At 45.6% G+C, this 11,622-nt stretch overlaps 1 protein-coding gene across 2 annotated transcripts in view; it reads left to right on the top strand.

Moving 5' to 3' along the window:
- The first annotated feature begins 325 nt into the window (after window positions 1-325).
- The window catches only part of LOC121866151 (potassium voltage-gated channel subfamily H member 8-like), a 30,004-nt gene continuing 18,707 nt past the window's right edge, over window positions 326-11,622 (top strand). For both annotated transcript variants that reach the window (XM_042365743.1, XM_042365742.1), the window contains exons 1-6: window positions 326-557; window positions 2,458-2,595; window positions 2,917-3,047; window positions 8,380-8,623; window positions 10,662-10,822; window positions 11,084-11,291. In XM_042365743.1, the coding sequence (XP_042221677.1) occupies window positions 428-557; window positions 2,458-2,595; window positions 2,917-3,047; window positions 8,380-8,623; window positions 10,662-10,822; window positions 11,084-11,291 (1,012 nt within the window). In that variant the 5' untranslated portion in view covers window positions 326-427. The remainder of the gene's footprint in view (window positions 558-2,457; window positions 2,596-2,916; window positions 3,048-8,379; window positions 8,624-10,661; window positions 10,823-11,083; window positions 11,292-11,622) is intronic.

Here is an 11,622-nt window from a genome sequence, read left to right as displayed (position 1 = left end):
TTCCCTCCAGTGGTGTCTGACTAAACGCTCAATACAGATTCTCGATAAATTAACTTTCTCAACCAACATTTCTGTTTTATGTGTACAGTGTGATGCTTTAACTGTTGCTGTAATGTTTTGAGTGTGCAGTATAGACAAATATTGTGTTTTTTTGTATTAAAGATTACAGAGGGTTTTTGTCCATAAGCTGCTGATGCCTCAACTTTTATATTTGCTCTGGTTTTTACGATATTTTATCCACGTGACGTTAATATCTCGTAACTTATTGAAGCCTTTCCTTTATGTTCACTTTATAATGTATATTTTATCTCGTCTCCCCACAGATAGCAACTTCGTGCTGGGGAACGCACAGGTGCCCGCTCTGTACCCCATCGTGTACTGCAGTGATGGGTTCTGTGAGCTCACGGGGTACGCGCGGGCCCAGATCATGCAGAAGGGGTGCGCCTGCAAGTTCCTGTACGGCCCGGAGACCATCGACGAACACAAGGCGGCCATCGAGAAGTCCCTGGAGAGTAAGACGGAGCTCAAGGTCGAAGTCATGTTCTACAAGAAGAATGGTGAGTAGGTCTTCTTCCTCCTCCTCTTTCCTCCAATTCCTTCTCCCCCTCCTCTACCATCCCCCCTTCCCCCTCCACCCTTCCTCCCTCCACCCTCCCTTCTCCCCTCCTTCTATCCACCCTCCCTTTTCCCCTCCCCCTTCCTTCTCCCCTCCTCTTCTCCCCCCTCCTCTTCAGAACAAAAACATACTTCACAAGCAGATGTTGGAGGAGTTAACGTAGCGAGTGTCTTCTATATTGCTTTAGTCTTTATCCCAGGACTGATGAGAGACAGACAGCAGCAAAGGTGAACAGAAACTGAGAAACAGATTGTAAAAAAAAACCCCGGGAAATAGGGCCCCAGGATATAGAAAACGTTATGTGGGACCCTTGGATATAGAAAACGGCAAATGGGGCCCCTGGAGATGGTTCACCTAACTTTACAGATCCTAGCTTAACCTATCCCAGGTCCCCCTTGTTGTTAGGACTCCCGAACTGGCTAGGAGGAGCAGGCGCACTTAACAACATAGGTAAAGTAGATTGCTTGTGGAGCGCCCCCCATTTGAGACGTCTAATTAGCAATATTACCTGTAAATTACCTCCCCTGAAGAGGTCGGTTCCGCTCACGACGACAATGGCCGAGCGAGACCCACCTACACCACTCACCTACACCACCTGTCGTCTCCCATCCAACCACCTACACCACCTGTCTCTCCTCTCCAACCCACCTACCTCCCACCCACCTATTCTTCCCATACACCCTCCAGCCATTACGGGAACAAGCACACGATAATACCCTATTATTTCAATGTTTTATTACACCCTTACACCTCCATAGAAAATTACACCGTACTAAGCTGTCTAAGGGGAAAACATTACCTGTATATTTTAGTGATTTAAGCGCCAACTCTCACCTGTTGACGTCACACAGCACGAGAGAGTAAGGGTTAAGTATGTGTTTTTTTTATTCGTTTTTCACTGAAATCTCTCTCGTTTTTCCTTCAGGTTTTAAGGCAATACCAACGATGGCACTGGGAGTATAAGACAAGAGTTGGCCTTTGTGACGATAGAATAATTATCATACATCACGCAACTTCTTCCTCCTCCAACAGACAACATCCTCCAGCACACACCCTCCTCCAACACACTCCCTTCTTCAACATCCTCCTCCTCCAACACACAACATCCTCCTAAGCGTCTTTGAGAGGAAACAACATTACCATAATCCAATACCCGAGGGAAGGCAAGTCCGGCCATTACAGACAACTGCCACACCACCTCCTCCAAGTTCCACTCTCAGCCACCTGTTGCTTGCCTCACCTCCTCCTCCACCACCCGTTGCCTGCCTCACCTCCTCCTCCACCACCCGTTGCCTGCCTCACCTCCTCCTCCACCACCCGTTGCCTGCCTCACCTCCTCCTCCACCACCCGTTGCCTGCCTCACCTCCTCCTCCACCACCTGTTGCCTGCTTCATCCCCTCCACCACCTGTTGCCTGCCTCACCACCTACTTCACCTGTTGCCTGCCACACCTCCACCTGTTGCCTGCCTCACCTTGTCCTCCACCACCTCTTGCCTGCCACACCTCCACCTGTTGCCTGCTTCACCTCCTCCACCTGTTGCGTGCTTGCTTGCGCGTGCGCGCGTGTGTGTCAGTCAGTCAGTCACTTGATATTTAGGGAATTTAAATTGTCTTTTTGAAGAATACCTGTACAAGGACCTCCCCTCCCCACCCCCCACTCTCCCCCACCACCAACGCCTGCAATACTCCAACCATATCTCCACTCCCTCCACCCCCACACTCCCACAACCCCTCCTACCCCTCCTACACTCTCTCCGCCCCACACTCCCCACAACCCCTTCTACTCTCCACCCCAGCAATAGACTAACCCCAGGTGTTCCTTTCTCTCCCCCACACACAGGGTCGTCCTTCTGGTGTCTGCTGGACATCGTGCCCATCAAGAACGAGAAGCGGGAGGTGGTGCTCTTCCTCGCCTCCCACAAGGACGTCACCAACTCAAAGATGGAGGAGGTCTCGTTCTACCCCGGCTACGAGAACGGTCAGTCTCTTGTTGTGTGTCTCCTAGTCTCGTTGTCTCTTGTTATGTCTCCTATAGTATCTTATGTCTCCTACAGCCTCTAGTCAGTCTCCTACAGTCTGTAGTCATTCTCCTACAGCCTCTAGTCAGTCTCCTACAGTCTGTAGTCATTCTCCTACAGTCTCTAGTCAGTCTCCTTCAGTCTCTAGTCAATCTCCTACAGTCTCTAGTCAGTCTCCTAGTGTCTCTTTGTCAGTAACTTTACATGTCTCCTATTATCTCTTCATCCCTTTAACCTCACCTCACCTCCCTTACTGACCTTCTGATAACAACATTTTCCAGACGAGAACGAGAATCTGGACCCGGAAGCTCCCCCGAACAAGTATGGTCGAAGACGTAGCCGCGCCGTCCTCTACCAACTGTCCGGACACTACACCCAGGACAAGACGAAGAACAAACTCAAGCTCAATAATGTGAGTAGTTGTGGTTGATAGTGGTGGTTGTTGTGGTTGATAGTGGTGGTTGATGGTGGTGGTTTTGGTTGTTGAGGTAGCTTTGGTTGATGGTGGTGCTGGTTGTGGTAGTTGTGGTTGTTGTTGTGGTTTTGGTTGATGGTTGTGGTTGGTTGGTGGTGGTTGATGTTGGTGGTAGTTTTGGTTGATAGTGGTAATAGCTGTAGATGATGGTGGTAGTTGTGGTTGGTGGTTAGTGGTAATAGTTGTGGTTGGTGGTGGTAGTTATAGTTGGCGTTAATAACATTACCATAACACCATCACATCACCATCGGAAAATGTGTGCGCGCGTGTGTGTATGTATTTCTGACCCAATTAATATATATATATATATACATAAAAAAATACCTAGATAGTATTTCTCTTTGTGATTTTTTTCGTGATAATTTTTTGTTTACACCTAACTATGTCAGATAAGGATGGCGCGGAAGACTTGAGTTCTTATCTGTGTAAAAATTCACGGTAAAATAGCAGTAGTTAATGGGGGAGTCTTATTAGTATTGAAGGTAAATGTTGAAATATAACATTTACTCATATGTAGTAACGTCTACCGGGAATGTTTACAGAGAATTCGAAGTTTGTTTATTTTGTGTGTTTTGGCGGGAACTGGGGATAGTGATTGGTGTAGCGGCAACTGGTGGATATCAAATTCTAGGTGTGGATGTTAAACTCTGTATTTGACGACAGAAATGTATGTTTCGTGTGTGTAATAACCAGAATTAACTCGTAGGGGAGTATAAATATCTTCAGAAATTCTAGCAGACTCTATGCCCTTAGTAAATGCCGTAGCAACATTCCTCATTGTAGCAGTAGTCGTGGTAAGTCGCTTTGGCAATAATTATGGCAACAAACGTCATTGCAACAGTCCTCTTGGCAAGTAAAACCCCAATGGTCGCCATACAAAAATTAGTCATGGAAACAGATGCCAAGACAGCAGCGATCACTTTTTCTCAATGCCAAAAACGATTAACAGTTTGACCTGACACACACACAGTCATCTTTTCTCCATTTATTGACATCCTGTTTATCTTTCACAACTAACGAAAAATAAATAAATAAATAAAATAAAATAAATAAGCGAGAACCATATTAACGAGCTCGTCATGTCGGTAATGGCTGAGACTATATTTAAACGAAGCCACCACAATGTTACCAGTCTGGTTTATAAAAATCAGCTTTTATGAAAGAGTTTACAGAAAAGAAAAAACGAACTGAACTTACTAGTGGGCGAGAGGTTTTCGCTTTTTATCATGTAAATAAAGTGTCACCCACACCAGTAGAGAAAACAGAAGCATGCATAAATATAATTGGGGTTACATAATTGATGTCTCTAACATAAGCCTGAATTTACATCAACTGACTCCTAACTCTCCGTGTATTAAAAAAAAAACTCATTTATATACAAACACTGATATTTTTCAATTGTGTGCATGTGAGAGATTGTGATTACCTTGACAACCCTAGATCAGAAAAGTCCCTCATGCATATAATCAAGCGAGAGTTTAATTGCATTCAGGAAGTTGTGTTGGGAGCGACACACACTGGTAAACGTCTCCCAATCACGTCTTCTCACATCACCTACAACACCATGCACAGGTCTCCCGGCAGTTCTCTTACAATATAATTAAATGATGCTTTGATATGTGTTGAATTGCTTGCCTGCTTGCTCTTGATTGTAACACTGCATGGAGATATATTGTTGATTTACAGGGTTGCAAACTAGACGCCTGTACAATATAACGTTTTCTTTATATATATATTGTTGACAGATTCGTATTATATATCGTATACAACCCTATCTTCGTATACTGTACCGATAAAGTATACAAATAGGTATTCTGTATACTGTCAGAACGTAGGGATTGACTATGCTTAGATCCGCTTACGTGTGTGTTTAGGCCCTACCATCACGAAATGTTAAGGGAGAGCTATCACACAGGCTTAACACACACACACACACACTCACACACACACACACACACACACACACACACACACACACACACACATATGCCAACCCACCCACCCACCCACCTATATTGTTTCATTTCGTATCCAAGTGACAGGCTTACCATAATACCTTTGTATCGCTCTGTACTCAGCCAGCATTAGAGATTAAAGCGCTGTTGGCTGATCATAGCTTTGTACTGCACCGTTTTCTAGCCACCCAGAGCTGCTGCAGCTAATGGATCGACTGTTGAGGAGACACACTTGTAGATATTATTAAGCTGTAAATCTTCCTTTAATAGGGTTGCATGTGGGGAGCTAGGTCGTCTGAATTAAGTTTTGGTTGTGGGGATTTAAGTTGTTTAAATTAAGCTTGGTTTGGGGGCTCTTTAGTCGTCCAGATTAAGCTTCTGTGGAGGCGTTAAGACTTCTAAATTAATCTTGGTTGTGAATGCCCTGAAGCTTGGAGTTTGTTTCTGAAATGGAGGCGTCGTGTTCCTTGGTCCGCCTCCTTCTCTTCTTCCCCGTCTTCTCTTCCTCCTCGTGGCCCAGGTTGAGACAATCTACTCCCCTCAGGTGGAAATCTTCATTTTCTCACCCGGCGCGACAGGGAGTATGGAGATGTAGTGTGGTCGGTGTTTACTCCTCCTCCTCCTCCTCCTCCTCCTCCTCCCCCCTCCCTTCTCTGAGTAAATTAATCCTAAAATCTCACTCCTCCTCACACGACCCTCAAGTAGACGTGATGCATTACCGAAAGTGTTGAGGGAAATTGGCCAACAGCTGTACACCATATTACAAGGAATGGCTGTTAATAGGACCTCTCCATCACACACACACAGGTCATAATTACTAAAGGGAATTACATAAGTGAGTTCAGTATCATGCAGTAAGATCAATAAGGTATACGACTCTCCACCCCCTTGTGTTAATGGCTGTAATTACCCAAACAGTGGCATTAACTACCCATTAGTAACTCGCTTGTATATTCTTAAATCTGGATCTATAATTCCCCTCTATTCCAGTCATATACAGGGAACTATCTATCTATCTATCTATCTATCTATCTATCTATCTATCTATCTATCTATCTATCTATTTATGTAAACTATCCATACGTCTACCACTCTATCTGTCTATCCGTATATCTACCCAGAAACACATGTTATTCCATTCCTTCAACACAGGTAATGAGACAGGTTGAGTATACAGGTGTAATTAATGACTGAGGGATCATAACTTGGTATCGGGGTCTTCTCGGCTTGATGCTCCGGGCTGTGGCAGGAATAATTAGTTGTGATTGGCGTGATGGAAGCTTAGTGGATGATAGGGGATGGAAGCTTAGTGGATGATAGGGAATTTTTTTTGTGCTGGGTGGACGGACAGAGACAAAGACAGACAGACAGATAGATAGGTATGTAAATTAGCCATCTCAGGTGTGTGAATTAGCCATCTCAGGTGTGTGAATTAGCCATCTCAGGTGTGTGAATTAACCATCTCAGGTGTGTGAAGTAATCATCTCAGGTGTGTGAATTAACCATCTCAGGTGTGTGAATTAACCATCTCAGGTGTGTGAATTAATCATCTCAGGTGTGTAAATTGACCCACTAGCACCATAAAGCCACTTGAGGGGTAATCACTGTCGGGTATTGTGTGGATTACAGTGTAGTCAAGTGATTCCCCAACTACAGTGTGTCATGGGGAGGTGGGGATGGTTGGGGAGATAGAGGGGAGTGGGGATGGTTGGGGAGATAGAGAAGGGAGTGGGGATGGTTGGGGAGATAGAGAAGGGAGTGGGGATGGTTGGGGAGATAGAGAAGGGAGTGGGGATGGTTGGGGAGATAGAGAAGGGAGTGGGGATGGTTGGGGAGATAGAGAAGGGAGTGGGGATGGTTGGGGAGATAGAGAGGGGAGTGGGGATGATTGGGGCAGATATAAAGGATATTTTCAACGCTAATAAATATTCTAATGGCTTACACTAGACACTAACATATGCGTATACGCTTCGAGATCATCAGAAGACGTAATGAAATGCAGTGCCTTCTATCAACTCCCTAATCCCTCTTGAGAATCCAATCTGGTAAATCCCTAATCCTTCTTAAGAACTCAATCAGACAGGATCGACGGTATTTATATTTTAATTAACTTTCTGTGAGCCAATTTGATTACAGTTCATATAACTCGGGCAAGTCATTTCAATATCCCCAAGTGGCTGAAGTCTTGTACAGGTGAGAGTAGAGTTTGGCAGGTGCTAACGTTCTCTGTTTGTCTCACCTGTCTAAATCTCTCTCTCTCTCTCTTTCTTTCTTTGGTGGAGGAGAGGAGAGGTGGTGGTGTGGTGGAGGAGACGAGGGGTTGATGTGGTGGTGGAAAGGAGGCATTGTGGTGGAGACTTGGTGGTGTGAGAGGAGTAAAGGTGATGGTGGAGAAACAGGGAGGGAGTTCATTTTAGTTTTCTCTCCTTCATAGTGAGTAAAAATGATAATGAAGGTGTGGTGAGGCAGTATTGGGGGCCGGAAACAGTTGTCTTAGGAGTTGGTGTTGGAGGTGAGGGCAGGACCGCTCTCGCAGGCGCTAGTTAAAGGTGATGCTCTCCCGCTGCGCTGGGTACGGCCTTAGTGTCCCTGCCGCCGCCTGCTGCTGCTGTGTGGACCACCTGGGCTCACACACACACACACACACACACCTAACGTAACCTAACAATAATCTCCCGGTCAATGTTCTCTACAAACTTGAACATAATAACACACTAACACTTCGAGACTTGTTTGCGGTATTTATGTCCGTGTTTTGAATGTTGTTTTATTATTAAGGAAGCGTGACTTAGGGTACCATGACAACTTTAGTAAGAGAAAAACTGCATCTCGGAATATTTTAGTCCACAAGTTAGACGGGGAGAGTGGTGGTGGCGGGGTCCTACTTACTGGCAAGGATCAGGGTGGATTTCTGAGCTTTGGGCCAACTTCTCTGGTGATTTTCAATACGTGCTGCAGCATATTTTTTATAGTAAGGCGAGAATTCTTGGATACGTGCAGGTAAATGTAGTTTTCGTGTAGTTAAGGGGGAAGGGGTGGTCGGAAATATTGTTTTTCACCTCCATGATTCTGTGTTTTGCCGGGGGGGGTTTTTTGGGGGGGAGGGGGGAATAAAAGCGTTCTCTAACTATTGTAAAGGTAAGTTTAATGTTTGTTCTGGCAATATATACGAGGTGATTCATTCTCGTCTCTTGGGTGATATAGGTTGAGGCTGTATGTGCACTGATACACGATAGATGGATGGCACTGGCCAGATAAGTGCCACGAGTTTGTTTTCATTCTTGTGACTGTACTTGCATGTGTGTCGCCCTCAGAATCCCCTCCAGCCACACTCGGCGGCGCCGCTGCCGGAGTACAAGACGGCCAGCATCCAGAAGTCCCGCTTCATCCTAACCCACTACGGGATGCTCAAGACCTGCTGGGACCTGGTCATCCTCCTAGCCACCTTCTACGTTGCCGTCACCGTCCCCTACAACGCCGCCTTCCTCGTTAACACCAACCAGCAAGACAAGCCTACCATCGTCCCCGACGTAGTGGTGGAGGCGCTCTTCCTTGTCGGTCAGTGACGTTACTTGATGATTCGGTAGTGTGCCCCCCAAGAGTGTCTGGTGAATGTTTTGGTTTATATATCATCGTATCCTCAGTCTTGTGTGTTTGGGTAAGCTACAAGTCAACCCTGTACGTGTTACCTGGTAAGTCGGCATTTAGTTGAACAATTGTTTTTTATTTGTTTCACCCGTAATGTTGCTCTCATACAAGCTTGAAGTGGATCAAAACTTCACTAGCAAAGATTCAGTAGTCAACAGTCACTAGAGGGAACGTGAGAGTGACAGGAGACCGTCACAGTTCCTCTCCGTCCCTCCTTGTTCCTGATGTATCTCTCCATCACACACTCCGACGCACCTCCCGCCCAACCCTTCGTGATATAGCAACAAGTTTCCCCCGCTTTAATTATCTCTCTACACTGAGCCTCTGAGTGGACGCACAGCACCTGGTATAACTCCCTCTTTAAACACCTATAATTTATGACAAACAAGATGGTGTAAATTCAAAGATTATAGAGATTTTGTTAAAAAGGATACCAGTATAAGGCGCTGAGGCGTTGACAGCCATGACAGATACAAATGATGTTATGTTGGCAGTAAAGGTTTATTGTGTACTGAATGGAGCCTGGCCGGGGACTGACAGGCATTGTTGGTAACTAGGTGAGGTAGTGACTGATGACTGCCACAAGCTTCCAGGTCTTATTCAGGATCACATTCACACTTGTTTTTCCTGTCAGTCCTCACTATGTGTCTCTGTAGCCCCGTCCACCTCTGGGAGACGCAAAGACGCTTGGGAAATCAGTTTGGGGAGAAGAGGACGACAACACTGATGAGTGGAACTTGTTGGAACTGATGACGAGTTTTTAGAGTTCCATTGCTAGGTGAAGTACGCGGCTTGAACACAACAAAGTCATTCATACACCAGGAATAAATAGAACTGGTTTTTAGAAAGATTTACAGCAATATGTAACTGATTGACAATTGTGAGTAGCTAACTTGACAGATTTTGAGGGAATACAGTGTGATGGCAGTAACACACGTTGACGATGCACTATGATGGGCAATAAAATAAAAGAGTGCCATTCAGTTACTCGTATTTATGTTGTAACACTGGTGAATATATTACACTTCCTGTCACGTGTACCTGCCGCCCACAACACAACTCAACACCCTGCTATTTTTTATCAATAAAACTTTAATTATTACTGAACTGTATTCATTATTAACACACACACACACACACTCACACACACAGACGAGTTTAATGACTGCCCGAGCTATTGTGAAACGACCTAAAGCTGCTGGCCATTAAGGGGCCCCGGGAGCAATTAGAAACCCCGCTGGCTTTTACGTCATTATAACAACTTAGTGTCTCCTCCAGGTCCCACTCAACCATGTCCCACTCCACCATGTCCCACTCCTCCATGTCCCACTCCTCCAGGTCCCACTCCACCATGTCCCACTCCACCATGTCCCACTCCACCATGTCCCACTCCACCATGTCCCACTCCACCATTCCTCTATTCTTAGTGTTGTCTCTTAATCCATCCACGCCTTCGAGAGCTCTCCTGCTAACGTGAGGGTAAGGTCCGCGGGTTGAAGGGTGCTCCCGATGCCCCAACACTGTACTGTACCTAGCGTGGACCTCCAGGGATGTTATTAGAGTTTGGTTGTGAATAAAAGTTTCATATAAATTCTTGAGTAAATCTTCAAAATAAACTCTGATAAGGACTGGTTAGGTGAGGCTGAGTGAAGCTTTAGTGGGGATTGGTGAGTGAGGTGTACTATATTCAACTGATCTTTACTACAATGTTTTATTTCGTCGTTCTGTTAGACGATTTGCTGAGTAAGATGTTGTTTATGTTTTATTTTGGTCTAGAAGTGATTTTCCTGACACTTTCCAACACGAGATTATGGACCTGCTTATTGTTGGAGACAGTCAGGATATTCCACCACGTGACTTCCAATGTGATTCTTGAGTACTGTACACATTATCTTGAGGAATGTATGTCTGTATGTCTGTCTTATTCTCTTGTTGTTCCCCCTGGCAGACATAATCCTCAACTTCCGGACCACCTTCGTCAACAAGAAGGGGGAGGTGGTGCTGAGTCCCATAAGGATCGCCACGCATTATGTAAAAGGCTGGTTCGTCCTTGACCTGGTGGCTGCCATGCCCTTCGACCTTCTCCTCGCTGCCGATGTCTACAGCTCTGTAAGTACTGAACAGCGTAGTGTACAGGAGAAGGTTCAGTAGTGTACAGGAGAAGGTTCAGCTATATTTGTCATCTGTAGCTCTTAAGGACGATGGTTTAACTTCTCTTAGGAATATGGTTTATTAACCCTTTCAGGAACTTCAATATATCCTTTTCAGGGCGATGGTTTAATTATTTCGTCCACAAAGGGTAAACACATGATATTTATTATGTCAGTTTAAGAGAAAATACCTGGTTAACGAGGTGTTATGTGCCACCAGTCGTTCCAGGCCACGAACATCCACCTGCTGAAGCTGACACGTCTGTTGCGGCTGGCACGCCTTCTGCAGAAGATGGACCGCTACTACCAGTACTCGGCGCTCATCCTCACGCTCCTCATGCTTTGTTTCACCCTCGTGGCACACTGGCTGGCCTGTGTCTGGTACGCCATTGCTGAAGACGAGATGCAGCGCCCACAGCCTGAGATTGGTGAGTTGTGGTGATGTGTAGGTTAGTGTGGTAGTGTGTAGGATGGTGTGATAGTGTGTAGGATGTGTAGGTTAGTGTGGTAGTGTGTAGGATGGTGTGGTAGTGTGTAGGATGGTGTGGTAGTGTGTAGGATGGTGTGGTAGTGTGTAGGATGGTGTGGTAGTGTGTTGGATGGTGTGGTAGTGTGTAGGATGGTGTGGTAGTGTGTAGGATGGTGTGGTAGTGTGTAGTGTTGGATGAAGCCCCTCCACTTTAAACCCTTCCAGCTTACTCCCTTGTAGTTCAGGTGCCTCCAGTCTAGACTTTTCAGTCCACACCTAAACTAGACTCT

The sequence above is a fragment of the Homarus americanus genome, unplaced genomic scaffold (genome assembly GCF_018991925.1).
Source record: "Homarus americanus isolate GMGI-L3 unplaced genomic scaffold, GMGI_Hamer_2.0 scaffold29188, whole genome shotgun sequence".
NCBI lineage: Eukaryota > Metazoa > Arthropoda > Malacostraca > Decapoda > Nephropidae > Homarus > Homarus americanus.
The sequence above is the reverse complement of the archived record's forward strand: the minus strand, read 5'-3'. Positions and strand labels throughout refer to the sequence as shown.